The sequence below is a fragment of the Oncorhynchus clarkii genome, chromosome 17 (assembly GCF_045791955.1).
Source record: "Oncorhynchus clarkii lewisi isolate Uvic-CL-2024 chromosome 17, UVic_Ocla_1.0, whole genome shotgun sequence".
In the NCBI taxonomy this organism is placed as follows: Eukaryota; Metazoa; Chordata; class Actinopteri; order Salmoniformes; family Salmonidae; genus Oncorhynchus; species Oncorhynchus clarkii.
In genome coordinates, this window is record NC_092163.1 from 82,638,048 (window position 1) to 82,657,777 (window position 19,730).

The following is a 19,730-nucleotide window of genomic DNA, read 5'->3' on the forward strand; positions in this document are numbered from 1 at the left end:
GTACAACTCTCCAATACAACACATTACTGAGTACCACTCTCCATCTGTTCAATACAACACATTACTGAGTACCACTCTCCAATACAACACATTACTGAGTACAACTCTCCAATACAACACATTACTGAGTACCACTCTCCAATTCAACACATTAATGAGTACCACTCTCCATCTGTTCAATACAACACATTACTGAGTACCACTCTCCAATACAACACATTACTGAGTACCACTCTCAAATACAACACATTACTGAGTACCACTCTCCAATACAACACATTACTGAGTACCACTCTCCAATACAACACATTACTGAGTACCACTCTCCATCTGTTAAATACAACACATTACTGAGTACCACTCTCCATCTGTTCAATACAACACATTACTGAGTACCACTCTCCATCTGTTCAATACAACTCATTACTGAGTTCCACTCTCCATGTGTTCAATACAACACATTACCGAGTACCACTCTCCATCTGTTCAATACAACACATTACTGAGTACCACTCTCCATCTGTTCAATACAACACATTACTGAGTACCACTCTCCATCTGTTCAATACAACACATTACTGAGTACCACTCTCCATCTGTTCAATACAACACATTACTGAGTACCACTCTCCATATGTTCAATACAACACATTACTGAGTACCACTCTCCAATACAACACATTACTGAGTACCACTCTCCAATACAACACATTACTGAGTACCACTCTCCATATGTCCAATACAACACATTACTGAGTACCACTCTCCATCTGTTCAATACAACACATTACTGAGTACCACTCTCCAATACAACACATTACTGAGTACCACTCTCCAATACAACACATTACTGAGTAACACTCTCCAATACAACACATTACTGAGTACAACTCTCCATCTGTTCAATACAACACATTACTGAGTACAACTCTCCAATACAACACATTACTGAGTACCACTCTCCATCTGTTCAATACAACACATTACTGAGTACAACTCTCCAAAACAACACATTACTGAGTACCACTCTCCATCTGTTCAATACAACACATTACTGAGTACCACTCTCCAATACAACACATTACTGAGTACAACTCTCCAATACAACACATTACTGAGTACAACTCTCCAATAAAACACATTACTGAGTACATCTCTCCATCTGTTCAATACAACACATTACTGAGTACCACTCTCCAATACAACACATTACTGAGTACAACTCTCCAATAAAACACATTACTGAGTACAACTCTCCATCTGTTCAATACAACACATTACTGAGTACAACTCTCCATCTGTTCAATACAACACATTACTGAGTACAACTCTCCAATACAACACATTACTGAGTTCCACTCTCCAATACAACACATTACTGAGTACCACTCTCCATCTGTTCAATACAACACATTACTGAGTACAACTCTCCATCTGTTCAATACAACACATTACTGAGTACAACTCTCCAATACAACACATTACTGAGTACAACTCTCCAATACAACACATTACTGAGTACCACTCTCCAATACAACACATTACTGAGTACCACTCTCCAATACAACACATTACTGAGTAACACTCTCCATCTGTTCAATACAACACATTACTGAGTACAACTCTCCATCTGTTCAATACAACACATTACTGAGTACAACTCTCCAAGACAACACATTACTGAGTTCCACTCTCCAATACAACACATTACTGAGTACAACTCTCCAATACAACACATTACTGAGTACAACTCTCCAATACAACACATTACTGAGTACCACTCTCCAATACAACACATTACTGAGTACCACTCTCCAATACAACACATTACTGAGTAACACTCTCCATCTGTTCAATACAACACATTACTGAGTACAACTCTCCATCTGTTCAATACAACACATTACTGAGTACAACTCTCCAATACAACACATTACTGAGTTCCACTCTCCAATACAACACATTACTGAGTACCACTCTCCATCTGTTCAATACAACACATTACTGAGTACAACTCTCAATCTGTTCAATACAACACATTACTGAGTACAACTCTCCAATACAACACATTACTGAGTACAACTCTCCAATACAACACATTACTGAGTACCACTCTCCAATACAACACATTACTGAGTACCACTCTCCAATACAACACATTACTGAGTAACACTCTCCATCTGTTCAATACAACACATTACTGAGTACAACTCTCCATCTGTTCAATACAACACATTACTGAGTACAACTCTCCAATACAACACATTACTGAGTTCCACTCTCCAATACAACATATTACTGAGTACCACTCTCCATCTGTTCAATACAACACATTACTGAGTACAACTCTCCATCTGTTCAATACAACACATTACTGAGTACAACTCTCCATCTGTTCAATACAACACATTACGGAGTACAACTCTCCAATTCAACACATTACTGAGTACCACTCTCCATCTGTTCAATACAACATATTACTGAGTACCACTCTCCATCTGTTCAATACAACACATTACTGAGTACCACTCTCCATCTGTTCAATACAACACATTACTGAGTACCACTCTCCAATTCAACACATTACTGAGTACCACTCTCCATCTGTTCAATACAACACATTACTGAGTACCACTCTCCAATACAACACATTACTGAGTACCACTCTCCAATACAACACATTACTGAGTACCACTCTCCATCTGTTCAATACAACACATTACTGAGTACCACTCTCCAATACAACACATTACTGAGTACCACTCTCCATCTGTTCAATACAACACATTACTGAGTACCACTCTCCAATACAACACATTACTGAGTACAACTCTCCAATACAACACATTACTGAGTACAACTCTCCAATACAACACATTACTGAGTATCACTCTCCAATACAACACATTACTGAGTACAACTCTCCAATACAACATATTACTGAGTACCACTCTCCATCTGTTCAATACAACACATTACTGAGTACCACTCTCCAATACAACACATTACTGAGTACAACTCTCCAATACAACACATTACTGAGTACAACTCTCCAATACAACACATTACTGAGTATCACTCTCCAATACAACACATTACTGAGTACAACTCTCCAATACAACACATTACTGAGTACCACTCTCCAATACAACACATTACTGAGTACCACTCTCCATCTGTTCAATACAACACATTACTGAGTACCACTCTCCATATGTTTAATACAACATATTACTGAGTATCACTCTCCAAAAAATGTAGAACTAGGAACATAGTCCTTGGTTCACTCCAGACCTGTCTGCCCTTGACCGGCACAAAAACATCCTGTGGCGTTCTGCATCAGCATCGAACAGCCCCCGTAATATGCAGCTTTTCAGGGAAGTTAGGAACAAATGTACACAGGAAAGCTAAGGCTAGCTTTTTCAAACAGAAATTTGCATCCTGTAGTACTAACTCAAAAAAGTCCTGGGACACTGTAAAGTCCATGGATAATAAGAGCACCTCCTCCCAGCTGCCCACTGCTCTGAGGCTAGGAAACACCACTGATAAATCCACTATAATTGAGAATTTCAAAAAGCATTTTTCTATGGCTGGCCATGCTTTCCACCTGGCTACCCCTACCCCGGTCAACTGTCCGGCACCCTCCACAACAACTCGCCCAAGCCTCCCCCATTTCTCTTTCACCCAAATCCAGATAGCTGATGTTCTGAAAGAGCTGCAAAATCTGGACCCCTAAAACTCAGCCGGGCTAGACAATCTGGACCTTCTCTTTCTAAAATGATCTGCCGAACTTGTTGCAACCCCTATTACTAGCCTGTTCAACTTCTCTTTCGTGTCGTCTGAGATTCCCAAAGATTGGAAAGCTGCCACGGTCATCCCCCTCTTCAAAGGGGGAGACACTCTAGACCCAAACTGCTACAGACCTATATCTATCCTACCCGGTCTTTCTAAGGTCTTTGAAAGCCAAGTTAACAAACAGATTACTGACCATTTCGAATCCCACCGTACCTTCTCCGCTATGCAATCTGCTTTCAGAGCTGGTCATGGGTGCACCTCAGCCACACTCAAGGTCCTAAACGACATCATAACCGCAATCGATAAGAGACATTACTGTGCAGGAGTATTCATCAACCTGGCCAAGGCTTTCGACTCTGTCAATCACCACGTCCTCATCGGCAGACTCAGCAGCCTTGGTTTCTCAAATGATTGCCTCGCCTGGTTTACCAACTACTTCTCTGACAGAGTTCAGTGTGTCAAATCGGAGGGCCTGTTGTCCGGACCTCTGGCAGTCTCTATAGGGGGTGCCACAGGATTCAATCCTTGGGCCGACTCTCTTCTCTGTACACATCAATGATATCGCTCTTGCTGCTGGTGATTCTCTGATGCACCTGTACGCAGACGACACCATTCTGTATACTTCTGGCCCTTCTTTGGACACTGTGTTAACTAACCTTCAGACAAGCTTCAATGCCATACAACTCTCCTTCCGTGGCCTCCAACTGCTCTTAAACGCAAGTAAAACTAAATGCATGCTATTTAACCGATCGCTACCCGCACCTGCACGCCCGTCCAGCATCACTACTCTGGACGGTTGTGACTTAGAATATGTGGGCAACTACAAATACCTAGGTGTCTGGTTAGACTGTAAACTCTCCTTCCAGATTCACATTAAGCATCTCCAATCCAAAATTACATCTAGAATTGGCTTCCTATATCGCAACAAAGCGTCCTTCACTCATGCTGCCAAACATACCCTCGTAAAACTGACTATCCTACCAATCCTCGACTTTGGTGATGTCATCTATAAAATAGCCTCCAACACTCTACCCAACAAATTGCATGCAGTCTATCACAGTGCCATCCGTTTTGTCACCAAAGCCCCATACAATACCCACCACTGCAACCTGTATGCTCTCGTTGGTTGGCCCTCGCTTCATACTCGTCACCAAACCCACTGGCTACCGGTTATCTACAAGTCTTTGCTAGGTAAAGCCCCACCTTACCTCAGCTCACTGGTCACCATAGCAGCACCCACTCGTAGCACGCGCTCCAGCAGGTATATTATACTGGTCACCCCCAAAGCCAATTCCTCCTTTGGTCGCCTTTCCTTCCAGTTCCCTGCTGCCAATGACTGGAATGAACTGCAAAAATCTCTGAAGCTGGAGACTCATATCTCCCTCACTAACTTTAAGCATCAGCTGTCAGAGCAGCTCACAGATCACTGCACCTGTACACAGCCCATCTGTAAACAGCCCATCTATCTACCTCATCCCCATACTGTATTTATTTATTTATTTTGCTCCTTTGCAGCCCAGTATCTCTACCTGCACATCTACCATTCCAGTGTTTAATTGCTATATTGTAACTATTTCACCACCATGGCCTATTTATTGCCTTAACTCCCTTATCTTACCTCATTTGCACTCACTGTATATATACTTGTATTTTTATTTTGTTCTACTGTATTATTGACTGTATGTTTTGTTTGTTTCCATGAGTAACTCTGTTGTTTGTGTCGAACTGCTTTGCTTTATCTTGGCCAAGTCACAGTTGTAAATGAGAACTTGTTCTCAACTAGCCTACCTGGTAAAATAAAGGTGAAATAAAATTAAAATACATTTAATTTTCAATACATTTCTAAAAACATGTTTTAGCTTTGTCATTGTGGTGTATTGTGTGTAGAGAACAATCAATGTAATCCATTTTGAATTCAGGCTGAAACACAAACAAAATGTGGAATCAAGATTTGTAAAGGTATGGTCAAATCTATGTAAAGGTTTGTCAAGGCATACACATGTATATTTTTAGGTATATAAAGATATATTTATTTATAGGAATGTCAAGATATATTTCTAGGAATGTCAATATATATTTCTAGGAATGTCAATATATATTTAAAGGAATGTCAATATATATTTCTAGGAATGTCAATATATATTTATAGGAATGTCAATATATATTTATAGGAATGTCAATATATTTCTAGGAATGTCAATATATATTTAAAGGAATGTCAATATATATTTGTAGGAATGTCAATATATATTTCTAGGAATGTCAATATATATTTAAAGGAATGTCAATATATATTTGTAGGAATGTCAATATATATTTCTAGGAATGTCAATATATATTTAAAGGAATGTCAATATATATTTGTAGGAATGTCAATATATATTTATAGGAATGTCAATATATATTTATAGGAATGTCAATATATATTTGTAGGAATGTCAATATATATTTGTAGGAATGTCAAGGTATTCTTACCTGTCCCCAGACTAACTCTCCCAGTCCAAGGAAGGTACACCAGCCCCACTTCTCCATATCCAGAGGAGTACAACTGAACGGCTTCCCTCCAAACTGTACGATCACAATCTGTAAACACACAGATAGGAAACTACATTACGAATCTGCATGATACCTTAGCATCAACACAAACACAGTGCTTGAATTGGGCCGGAAATCCATGGAGCTGAACACCTGCACCTCAAGTTTCCTACCGCACACAGGAACCCCCCCCCCACACACACAGACACACCCACAGACACCGACACCGACAACCACACAGACACACCCACAGACACCGACAACCACACACACACGCACACGCACACGCACACACACACACACACACACACACACAGGGGGGAAATATAAAACATCCAAACCGAACAATATCTAGAATTACATCCAGACGTGAAATAATTCCCTCTTTGCTCCCAGCCGTATGTTTTCAAGGCTTCAGTGATCAGGATCTGTTTTGGTCTCTTGTATTGGACTAAGTATCAGGTCAGGAAAAGCTTCAGTAAGCTTCAAGTGCTAACCTTTTCTGCGTCCCCAATGGAACCCTATTCTCTATGTAGTGCACTACTTTAGGCCAGGACCCATAGGGAATAGGGTGCACTACTTTACACCAGGACCCATAGGGAATGCTCCTACCTGGATGGAGAAGGTTCTTACCTGGATGGCAAATGTTTCCTACCTGGATGGCGAATGTTTCCTACCTGGATGGAAACGGTTCTTACCTGGATGGAGAAGGTTCTTACCTGGATGGAAAAGGTTCTTACCTGGATGGAGAAGGTTCTTACCTGGATGGAGAAGGTTCTTACCTGGATGGAGAAGGTTCTTACCTGGATGGAGAAGGTTCTTACCTGGATGGAAAAGGTTCTTACCTGGATGGAGAAGGTTCTTACCTGGATGGAAAAGGTTCTTACCTGGATGGAGAAGGTTCTTACCTGGATGGCGAATGCTCCTACCTGAATGGCGAATGTTCCTACCTGGATGGCGAATGTTCCTACCTGGATGGCGAAGGTTCCGAAGACGATGGAACAGAAGATAGGGTTCCTGAAGATTCCGTCGAAGACGTTCCTCTCTCCGTGGATCTTCCTGGCGTTGATCTCATTGAAAAGCTGCATGAGGACGAAGGTATTGAAAATGATGGTGTAGTGTTCTGACGGAGGGGAGTGGAGAGGAGCGTGACGACCACTGTCTATGTCAAAGATCTGCTCACCTGAGATAGAAAGAAAGAGAAGGAAGATATATATATATAGAGAGAGAGAGAGAGAGAGATGTTAAGCTGAAGTTTGTATGGGCTAAAGTAAGCTGAAGTTTGTAGGGGCTAAAGTAAGCTGAAGTTTGTAGGGGCTAAAGTAAGCTGAAGTTTGTAGGGGCTAAAGTAAGCTGAAGTTTGTAGGGGCTAAAGTAAGCTGAAGTTTGTAGGGGCTAAAGTAAGCTGAAGTTTGTAGGGGCTAAACCGGGGCAAAACCGAACCATGAATTGCAGTTTCTCGCATACACTACTTTCAGGGTGTAAAATCCTCAATTTTAGAAACGTGTTAATTGATATTCTGTGGAGAAAAAAAACATTAATTGTGTTAATTTGTGTTAATGGTCCACAACAGATGGATGTTGTGCTAATTGTGTTTAGAGTTTTAAAAATTTGACTACAGGTTGGACAAAAGGATGTTAGCGAGATTGTAAAAACTGAAAGAGGCAGAGGTGTTTCTTGTCCCGAAATCCCGCTTATCAGACAGGTTGAAGCCTGCTTGACAGAGATGCTAAGCTGCTAGCCATCAAGCTAACAAGGTTGGTACCAGATTAGTTTTGAGCCCTCGTTGTCTGGAGAAGTAAACGGTTCCAGCGCTCTAGAAGCTCTATCTTTTACGCACTGTTTCGGGACAAACCGGAAGACTCAGAGTTCCAATGGGGCAATTGTTAACTTGCCGAGGATTATAGGCTTGAGGTGGCTTCATTGATGACTTTGTAAGAAACTGGGGAACAGCCTTTGTAAGAAACTGGGGAAAATGCAGAGAGGAATGTTTACATTTTCTATGCCGGTGGCTGGACAGCTTGTTGGATGCATCTCCGCCCCGTTGTTTGTCGTTGCCCACATCTGATAGTGGAGTCAAAAGAACACAGCAAGAGAAGCAAGACAATCAACGATCAGCATGTCACCCATGGGAAGCCGAAGACAGCGACTTCCCGCAAAGCAGTCTTACACCCACAGCAAGAGGCCCGGTACAAACAACTAATAGTTTCGCTGTCCTAGAGCCTGATCTTCCTGCACCCTAGTCACTGAGGGTGCCTGTGTCTGCCCCAGAAGCAACGGGCTTAAGTTATCCTGCCTCTCGACCGTCCATAAAGGGTTTTCTGAATCCTGAGAAGCGTGGGAGTCAGCGGATTTCCTCGTCCTTCTAGCCAGCCGTGATTCTGGACAGCTCCATGGTAAGAAATGTGACCGTTCCTGATGCAAAAACAATGTCCTATCCCAGAGCTCGAGTAAATTACATTACTAAGCTGCTCCCGAATGTACTACGTCAGGACATGGACATTGATTCTATCGTAGTCCATGTGGGTTTTAAAGACATTACGAAGGGCAGTTCTGAAAAGTTGATACTGGATATTAAAGAGTTGATTTTCTCTGCTAAACACTAACAAAATAGCCATCATATCTGGCCCTGTGCCCTCTCTGAATCGTGGCATTGAACGTTTTAGCAGGATTCTTTCTCTTCACAACTGGCTACGTGATTATTGCAGCTCAATGGGTGTAACATTTGTTGACAATTTTGATACATTTCGGAAAGAAAACACGTTTTATTATATCTGACCAAATTATGAAAGACGAGCATTGTAATTTTAAATTCCGTAAAGTTAGTGTAGAAGAGGTGAAATAATGATTGTTGTCTTTCAACAATGACAAGCTACAGGGGTCTGACAACTTCGATGGAAAATGACTGAGGATAATAGCGGACGATATTGCCACTCCTATTTGCCATACCTTCAATTTAAGACTACTAGAAAGTCTTTGTCCTCAGGCCTGGAGGGATGCTAAAGTCATTCCGCTACCTAAGAATAGTAAAGCCCCCTTTACTGGCTCAAATAGCCGACCAATCAGCCTGTTAATAACCCTTAGTAAACTTCTGGAAATAATGGTGTTTGACCAGATACAAATGCTATTTTACTATAAACAAATAAACAACAGACTTTCAGCATGGAGGATATTCTACAAATACAGCTCTCAAATGTCAATATGCCTTGTATACTGTTGTTCAGGTTAGTTATCATTGTTTTAGTTTACAATGGAGCCCCTAGTTCCACTCTTCATACCCCTGATACCTCCTTTGTCCCACCTCCCACACATGCGGTGACCTCACCCATTACAACCTGCATGTCCAGAGATACAACCTCTCTCATCATCACCCAGTGCCTGGGCTTACCTCCGCTGTACCCGCACCCCACCATACCCCTGTCTGCGCATTATGCCCTGAATATATTCTACCATGCCCAGAAATCTGCTCCTTTTACTCTCTGTCCCCAACGCTCTAGGCGACCAGTTTTGATAGCCTTTAGCCGCACCCTCATACTACTCCTCCTCTGTTCCGCGGGTGATGTGGAGGTAAACCCAGGCCCTGCATGTCTCCAGGCACCCTCATTTGTTGACTTCTGTGATCGAAAAAGCCTTGGTTTCATGCATGTCAACATCAGAAGCCTCCTCCCTAAGTTTGTTTTACTCACTGCTTTAGCACACTCTGCTAACCCTGATGTCCTTGCCGTGTCTGAATCCTGGCTCAGGAAGGCCACCAAAAATTCTGAGATTTCCATACCCAACTATAACATTTTCCGTCAAGATAGAACCGCCAAAGGGGGAGGAGTTGCAGTCTACTGCAGAGATAGCCTGCAAAGTAATGTCATACTTTCCAGGTCCATACCAAAACAGTTCGAACTACTAATTTTAAAAATTACTCTCTCCAGAAATAAGTCTCTCACTGTTGCCGCCTGCTACCGACCCCCCTCAGCTCCCAGCTGTGCCCTGGACACCATTTGTGAATTGATCGCCCCCCATCTAGCTTCAGAGTTTGTTCTGTTAGGTGACCTAAACTGGGATATGCTTAACACACCGGCAGTCCTACAATCTAAGCTAGATGCCCTCAATCTCACACAAATCATCAAGGAACCCACCAGGTACAACCCTAAATCTGTAAACAAGGGCACCCTCATAGATGTCATCCTGACCAACTGGCCCTCCAAATACACATCCGCTGTCTTCAACCAGGATCTCAGCGATCACTGCCTCATTGCCTGTATCCGCTACGGAGCCGCAGTCAAACGACCACCCCTCATCACTGTCAAACGCTCCCTAAAACACTTCTGTGAGCAGGCCTTTCTAATCGACCTGGCCCGGGTATCCTGGAAGGACATTGACCTCATCCTGTCAGTTGAGGATGCCTGGTCATTCTTTAAAAGTAACTTCCTCACCATTTTAGATAAGCATGCTCCGTTCAAAAAATGCAGAACTAAGAACAGATATAGCCCTTGGTTCACTCCAGCCTGACTGCCCTCGACCAGCACAAAAACATCCTGTGGCGGACTGCACTAACATCGAATAGTCCCCGCGATATGCAACTGTTCAGGGAAGTCAGGAACCAATACACGCAGTCAGTCAGGAAAGCTAAGGCCAGCTTCTTCAGGCAGAAATTTGCATCTTGTAGCTCCAACTCCAAAAAGTTCTGGGACACTGTGAAGTCCATGGAGAACAAGAGCACCTCCTCCCAGCTGCCCACTGCACTGAGGCTAGGTAACACGGTCACCACCGATAAATCCATGATTATCGAAAACTTCAACAAGCATTTCTCAACGGCTGGCCATGCCTTCCGCCTGGCTACTCCAACCTCGGCCAACAGCTCCGCCCCCCCCGCAGCTATTCGCCCAAGCCTCTCCAGGTTCTCCTTTACACAAATCCAGATAGCAGATGTTCTGAAAGAGCTGCAAAACCTGGACCCGTACAAATCAGCTGGGCTTGACAATCTGGACCCTCTATTTCTGAAACTATCCGCCGCCATTGTCGCAACCCCTATTACCAGCCTGTTCAACCTCTCTTTCATATCGTCTGAGATCCCCAAGGATTGGAAAGCTGCCACAGTCATCCCCCTCTTCAAAGGGGGAGACATCCTGGACCCAAACTGTTACAGACCTATATCCATCCTGCCCTTTCCGAGCCGGTCACGGGTGCACCTCAGCCACGCTCAAGGTACTAAACGATATCATAACCGCCATCGATAAAAGACAGTACTGTGCAGCCGTCTTCATCGACCTTGCCAAGGCTTTCGACTCTGTCAATCACCATATTCTTATCGGCAGACTCAGTGCTTCTACACCTGCATTGCTTGCTGTTTGGGGTTTTAGGCTGGGTTTCTGTACAGCACTTTGAGATATCAGCTGATGTACGAAGGGCTATATAAATAAATTTGATTTTATTTGATTTGAGTAGCCTCGGTTTTTCTGATGACTGCCTTGCCTGGTTCACCAACTACTTTGCAGACAGAGATCAGTGTGTCAAATCGGAGGGCATGCTGTCCGGTCCTCTGGCACTCTATGGGGGTGCCACAGGGTTCAATTCTCGGGCCGACTCTTTTCTCTGTATATATCAATGATGTTACTCTTGCTGCGGGCGATTCCCTGATCCACCTCTACGCAGACGACACCATTCTATATACTTCCGGCCCGTCCTTGGACACTGTGCTATCTAACCTCCAAACGAGCTTCAATGCCATACAACACTCCCTTCGTGGCCTCCAACTGCTCTTAAACGCTAGTAAAACCAAATGCATGCTTTTCAACCGTTCGCTGCCTGCACCCGCACGCCTGACTAGCATCACCACCCTGGATGGTTCCGACCTTGAATATGTGGACATCTATAAGTACCTAGGTGTCTGGCTAGACTGTAAACTCTCCTTCCAGACTCATATCAAACATCTCCAATCGAAAATCAAATCTAGAGTCAACTTTCTATTCCGCAACAAAGCCTCCTTCACTCACGCCGCCAAACTTACCCTAGTAAAGCTGACTATCCTACCGATCCTCGACTTCGGCGATGTCATCTACAAAATTGCTTCCAACACTCTACTCAGCAAACTGAATGCAGTTTATCACAGTGCCATCCGTTTTGTCACTAAAGCACCTTATACCACCCACCACTGCGACCTGTATGCTCTAGTCGGCTGGCCCTCGCTACATATTCGTCGCCAGACCCACTGGCTCCAGGTCATCTACAAGTCCATGCTAGGTAAAAACTTAGGAAAATTGCAATTGGTTCAGAACAGGGCAGCACGGCTGGCCCTTGGTTGTAAACAGGGAGCTATTATTAAAAATATGCATGTCAATCTCTCCTGGCTCAATGTGAAGGAGAGATTGTCTTCATCACTGCTTGTATTTATGAGAGGTGTTGACATGTTGAACGCACCGAGCTGTCTGTTTGAAATACTGGCACACAGCTCTGACATCCATGTATACCCCACAAGACATGGAAGGTTGCGAGTTTAAACCCCCGAGCTGACAAGGTACAAATCTGTCGTTCTGCCCCTGGACAGGCAGTTAACCCACTGTTCCTAGGCCGTCATTGAAAATACGAATTTGTTCTTAACTGACTTGCCTAGTTAAATAAAGATTTTTAAAAAATATAAAAAAATACCCCACAAGACATGCCACAAGAGATTTCTTCACAGTCCCCAAGTCTAGAACAGACTATGGTACACAGTACTAAATAGAGCCATGACGACATGGAATCCTATTCCACATCAAGTAACTGATGCAAGCAGTAAAATTAGACAAAAAAAACACCTTATGGAAAAGCTGGGACTGTGAAGCAGCACAAACATAGTCACAGACACATGCACACACACACACACGATAGCATAGGCATTATACACACACGTACACATGGATTTTGTACTGTATATATGTGGTAGTGGTGGAGTAGGGGCCTGAGGGCACACAGTCTATTAATGTATTGTAATGTTTTTAAAAACGGCCTTCATTTTTCTGGACCCTGGATTCCAGAACACATAAACTAGCTGTGGTCTAGATGTCTAACCCGCTGCCTTTAGATTCCAGAACACATAAACTAGCTGTGGTCTAGATGTCTAACCCGCTGCCTTTAGATTCCAGAACACATAAACTAGCTGTGGACTAGATGTCTAACCCGCTGCCTTTAGATTCCAGAACACATAAACTAGCTGTGGACTAGATGTCTAAGACGCTGCCTTTAGATTCCAGAACACATAAACTAGCTGTGGACTAGATGTCTAACCTTTAGATTCCAGAACACATAAACTAGCTGTGGTCTAGATGTCTAACCTTTAGATTCCAGAACACATAAACTAGCTGTGGTCTAGATGTCTAACCTTTAGATTCCAGAACACATAAACTAGCTGTGGTCTAGATGTCTAACCTTTAGATTCCAGAACACATAAACTAGCTGTGGTCTAGATGTCTAACCTTTAGATTCCAGAACACATAAACTAGCTGTGGTCTAGATGTCTAAGACGCTGCCTTTAGATTCCAGAACACATAAACTAGCTGTGGTCTAGATGTCTAACCCGCTGCCTTTAGATTCCAGAACACATAAACTAGCTGTGGTCTAGATGTCTAACCCGCTGCCTTTAGATTCCAGAACACATAAACTAGCTGTGGACTAGATGTCTAAGACGCTGCCTTTAGATTCCAGAACACATAAACTAGCTGTGGTCTAGATGTCTAACCCGCTGCCTTTAGATTCCAGAACACATAAACTAGCTGTGGACTAGATGTCTAACCCGCTGCCTTTAGATTCCAGAACACATAAACTAGCTGTGGTCTAGATGTCTAACCCGCTGCCTTTAGATTCCAGAACACATAAACTAGCTGTGGTCTAGATGTCTAAGACGCTGCCTTTAGATTCCAGAACACATAAACTAGCTGTGGTCTAGATGTCTAAGACGCTGCCTTTAGATTCCAGAACACATAAACTAGCTGTGGACTAGATGTCTAACCCGCTGCCTTTAGATTCCAGAACACATAAACTAGCTGTGGACTAGATGTCTAACCCGCTGCCTTTAGATTCCAGAACACATAAACTAGCTGTGGTCTAGATGTCTAAGACGCTGCCTTTAGATTCCAGAACACATAAACTAGCTGTGGTCTAGATGTCTAACCCGCTGCCTTTAGATTCCAGAACACATAAACTAGCTGTGGTCTAGATGTCTAAGACGCTGCCTTTAGATTCCAGAACACATAAACTAGCTGTGGACTAGATGTCTAAGACGCTGCCTTTAGATTCCAGAACACATAAACTAGCTGTGGTCTAGATGTCTAAGACGCTGCCTTTAGATTCCAGAACACATAAACTAGCTGTGGTCTAGATGTCTAACCCGCTGCCTTTAGATTCCAGAACACATAAACTAGCTGTGGTCTAGATGTCTAAGACGCTGCCTTTAGATTCCAGAACACATAAACTAGCTGTGGTCTAGATGTCTAACCCGCTGCCTTTAGATTCCAGAACACATAAACTAGCTGTGGTCTAGATGTCTAAGACGCTGCCTTTAGATTCCAGAACACATAAACTAGCTGTGGACTAGATGTCTAAGACGCTGCCTTTAGATTCCAGAACACATAAACTAGCTGTGGTCTAGATGTCTAAGACGCTGCCTTTAGATTCCAGAACACATAAACTAGCTGTGGTCTAGATGTCTAACCCGCTGCCTTTAGATTCCAGAACACATAAACTAGCTGTGGACTAGATGTCTAAGACGCTGCCTTTAGATTCCAGAACACATAAACTAGCTGTGGACTAGATGTCTAAGACGCTGCCTTTAGATTCCAGAACACATAGACTAGCTGTGGTCTAGATGTCTAAGACGCTGCCTTTAGATTCCAGAACACATAAACTAGCTGTGGACTAGATGTCTAAGACGCTGCCTTTAGATTCCAGAACACATAAACTAGCTGTGGACTAGATGTCTAAGACGCTGCCTTTAGATTCCAGAACACATAAACTAGCTGTGGACTAGATGTCTAAGACGCTGCCTTTAGATTCCAGAACACATAAACTAGCTGTGGACTAGATGTCTAAGACGCTGCCTTTAGATTCCAGAACACATAAACTAGCTGTGGACTAGATGTCTAAGACGCTGCCTTTAGATTCCAGAACACATAGACTAGCTGTGGTCTAGATGTCTAAGACGCTGCCTTTAGATTCCAGAACACATAAACTAGCTGTGGTCTAGATGTCTAAGACGCTGCCTTTAGATTCCAGAACACATAAACTAGCTGTGGACTAGATGTCTAAGACGCTGCCTTTAGATTCCAGAACACATAAACTAGCTGTGGACTAGATGTCTAAGACGCTGCCTTTAGATTCCAGAACACATAAACTAGCTGTGGTCTAGATGTCTAAGACGCTGCCTTTAGATTCCAGAACACATAAACTAGCTGTGGTCTAGATGTCTAAGACGCTGCCTTTAGATTCCAGAACACATAAACTAGCTGTGGTCTAGATGTCTAAGACGCTGCCTTTAGATTCCAGAACACATAGACTAGCTGTGGACTAGATGTCTAACCTTTAGATTCCAGAACACATAAACTAGCTGTGGACTAGATGTCTAACCTTTAGATTCCAGAACACATAAACTAGCTGTGGTCTAGATGTCTAACCCTCTGCCTTTAGATTCCAGAACACATAAACTAGCTGTGGTCTAGATGTCTAACCCGCTGCCTTTAGATTCCAGAACACATAGACTAGCTGTGGACTAGATGTCTAACCTTTAGATTCCAGAACACATAAACTAGCTGTGGACTAGATGTCTAACCTTTAGATTCCAGAACACATAAACTAGCTGTGGACTAGATGTCTAACCTTTAGATTCCAGAACACATAAACTAGCTGTGGTCTAGATGTCTAACCCGCTGCCTTTAGATTCCAGAACACATAAACTAGCTGTGGTCTAGATGTCTAACCTTTAGATTCCAGAACACATAAACTAGCTGTGGACCAGATGTCTAACCTTTAGATTCCAGAACACATAAACTAGCTGTGGACTAGATGTCTAACCTTTAGATTCCGGAACACATAAACTAGCTGTGGTCTAGATGTCTAACCCTCTGCCTTTAGATTCCAGAACACATAAACTAGCTGTGGACTAGATGTCAAACCCGCTGCCTTTAGATTCCAGAACACATAAACTAGCTGTGGTCTAGATGTCTAACCCTCTGCCTTTAGATTCCAGAACACATAAACTGGGTTCCTGGCCCACTGTTATTCCAGCACACCATCTCCTTTGTCCATCCTATCTCTCTCTACTGTCCAATAAATATCCAATAGGAGAAGACTGATAAAAGATAATGACGTACCGACGAACAGCAGGGAGAAGATGATGACCAGCTGATAGATGCCGTGTCCCAGGATGTTCTTGGTCATGGTGCTGGAGATCAGCGGTTTGTTGCGGCCGTATGGCTTCCTCATCAGCAGGGCCTCGGTGGGGGGCTCCGTTGCCAGGGCCAGGGACGCAAAGGTGTCCATTATCAAGTTCACCCACAGCATCTGGACCGCCTTCAGGGGAGAATCCTACAGGGAACACACAGGGTGGTTAACATTAGAGACTACAGATGAAACAACTGGACTGTCGTCAGGGGAGAATCCTACAGGGAACACACAGAGATCGTCTTCAGGACACAGTTCTGCCAGAGAACACATTAGATACCAGCATCAACTTCAGATCCCGGTGGTTCATACTTATACTATGGATGTGTTTCTACAAATACAGCTTCAGATCCCAGTGGATAATAGTTATAGTATGTTTCTACAATGTTACAAAGACATACAGGTTTGGTTTCTATTTCACAGGATCGATTAAAACTCTTAACTCCAGCTCCAGTGTCACAGTCATCACCAACCAATGGAATGGCACGCTAAAACGTGTTGCTCCAAAGGGGGTACAATGCAGGGATGTCCCCTCTCACCCCCACTGTTCATTCTGATTACACTGGTAAACATGACCTGTGTGATGCAGGCCCCAGTGAAGGCCACTATGACAGCCACCACGTTGACAGTCAGCTGTGTGTTCGTTACCTGTGTGATGCAGGCCCCAGTGAAGGCCACTATGACAGCCACCACGTTGACAGTCAGCTGTGTGTTCGTTACCTGTGTGATGCAGGCCCCAGTGAAGGCCACTATGACAGCCACCACGTTGACAGTCAGCTGTGTGTTTGTTACCTGTGTGATGCAGGCCCCAGTGAAGGCCACTATGACAGCCACCACGTTGACAGTCAGCTGGAACTGGAGGAACTTGGAGATGCTGTCGTAGACGTTCCTCCCCCACATCACAGCCTTCACTATGCTACTGAAGTTATCGTCCGTTAATATGATGTCAGACGCCTCCTTGGCCACGTCTGTACCGGCTATACCCTGCAGAGAGAAGAGGTATGGTTTAATACCGGCTGAACCCTGCAGAGAGAAGAGGAATGGTTTAATACCGTCTAAACCCTGCAGAGAGAAAAGAGGTATGGTTTAATACCAGCTGAACCCTGCAGAGAGAAGAAGTATGGTTTAATACCAGCTGAACCCTGCAGAGAGAAGAGGTATGGTTTAATACCGGCTATACCCTGCAGAGAGAAGAGGTATGGTTTAATACCGGCTGAACCCTGCAGAGAGAAGAGGTATGGTTTAATACCGACTGAACCATGCAGAGAGAAGAGGTATGGTTTAATACCGGCTGAACCCTGCACAGAGAAGAGGTATGGTTTAATACCGGCTGAACCCTGCAGAGAGAGAGGTATGGTTTAATACCGGCTGAACCCTGCAGAGAGAGAGGTATGGTTTAATACCGGCTGAACCCTGCAGAGAGAGAGGTATGGTTTAATACCGACTGAACCCTGCAGAGAGAAGAAGCATGGTTTAATACCGGCTGAACCCTGCAGAGAGAGAGGTTTGGTTTAATACCGGCTGAACCCTGCAGAGAGAAGAGGTATGGTTTAATACCGGCTAAACCCTGCAGAGAGAAGAGGTATGGTTTAATACCGGCTGAACCCTGCAGAGATATAAGTGGTATTATTGCGGAAGTGGAAACGTCTAGGAACAACAACGGCTCAACCGCAAAGTTGTACGCCACACAAGCTTACAGAGCTGGACCACTGAGTGCTGAAGTCTGTCCTCTGTTGCAACAGTCACTGCAGAGTTCCAAAACTGCCTCAGGAAGCAACATCAGCACAATGGCTGTTAGTCGGGAGCATCATGAAATGGGTTTCCATGGCCGAGCAGCCGCAAACCCAAACTCAGATCACCATATGAGTGGTGTAAAGCTCGCCTCCAATCATACTTCACCATCCCACGGGCGAATCTGGGTTTGGCGGAGCCAAATGAACGCTACCTGCCCCAATGCATAGTGCCAACTGTAAAGTTTGGTGAATGAGGTCTGGGGCTGTTTTTAATGCTTCAGGCTAGGCCCCTTAGTTTCAGTGAAGGGACATCTCAATGCTACAGCATTCAACGATATTCTAGACGATTCTGTGCTTTCAACTTTGTGGCAACAGTTTGGAGAAGGCCCTTTCCTGTTTCAGCATGACAATGCTCCCGTGCAAAAAGCAAGGTCATAGAATAACTTGACTGGCCTGCACAGAGCCCTGACCTCAACCCCATTGAACACATTTGGGATTAATTGGAACGCCGACTGTGAGCCAGGCCTAATCGCCCAACATCAGTGCCCGACCTCAACAATGCTCTTGTGGCTGAATGGAAGCAAGTCCCAGCAGGAATGTTCCCAGCAGGAATCTAGTGGAAAGCCTTCCCAGAAGAGTGGAGGCTGTTATAGCATACTTTTGGTCATGTAGTGTACGTTAGCATGTCTGTGGGCTGAGGTGCGTAGAGAGAGCAGGTGTCCACATACTTTTGGTCATGTAGTGTACGTTAGCATGTCTGTGGGCTGAGGCGCGTAGAGAGAGCAGGTGTCCACATACTTTTGGTCATGTAGTGTACGTTAGCATGTCTGTGGGCTGAGGTGCGTAGAGAGAGCAGGTGACAGTCAAGGAGCCTCGCTGGCTGTTCGTCTTGTGATGGTTGAATGGTCATAATGGGCTGCAGAGCAACTCTACTGTCCTCAGAACTGAATCACTATAATCTGATCCCATGTTTTCCTCCTTTCTTAGGCCTAGGCTACTATGTGTTGTAGTTGGTTGCATATTGCTAGAATAATCTGGAAATAGCCAGATATAATAATAACACAACGTGTTTCTTTCCTCAGCTTTCCTCCGCTGTAGCCTCAGTTTTGTTTTGACTCATTACATTTTCCCATTTTTGTATTGTTTGTTCAATTTCACTTATTGGCCTAAAATATGTGTCATTCAAAATAAAGTTGTGATTGAGAATAGCGTAGACTACGACTTTTTAAATTTTACCCCTTTTTCTCCCCAATTTCGTGGTAT

The 19,730-nt window shown here is 43.8% G+C and overlaps 1 protein-coding gene across 2 annotated transcripts in view; it reads right to left on the reverse strand.

Moving 5' to 3' along the window:
• The window catches only part of LOC139371465 (plasma membrane calcium-transporting ATPase 2-like), a 186,607-nt gene that overhangs the window by 17,286 nt on the left and 149,591 nt on the right, over positions 1-19,730 (reverse strand). For both annotated transcript variants that reach the window (XM_071111899.1, XM_071111901.1), the window contains 4 exons: positions 17,527-17,718; positions 16,665-16,878; positions 7,302-7,513; positions 6,271-6,378 (listed from right to left, as the gene is read on the reverse strand). In XM_071111899.1, coding sequence (XP_070968000.1) covers positions 6,271-6,378; positions 7,302-7,513; positions 16,665-16,878; positions 17,527-17,718 — 726 coding nt within the window. The remainder of the gene's footprint in view (positions 1-6,270; positions 6,379-7,301; positions 7,514-16,664; positions 16,879-17,526; positions 17,719-19,730) is intronic.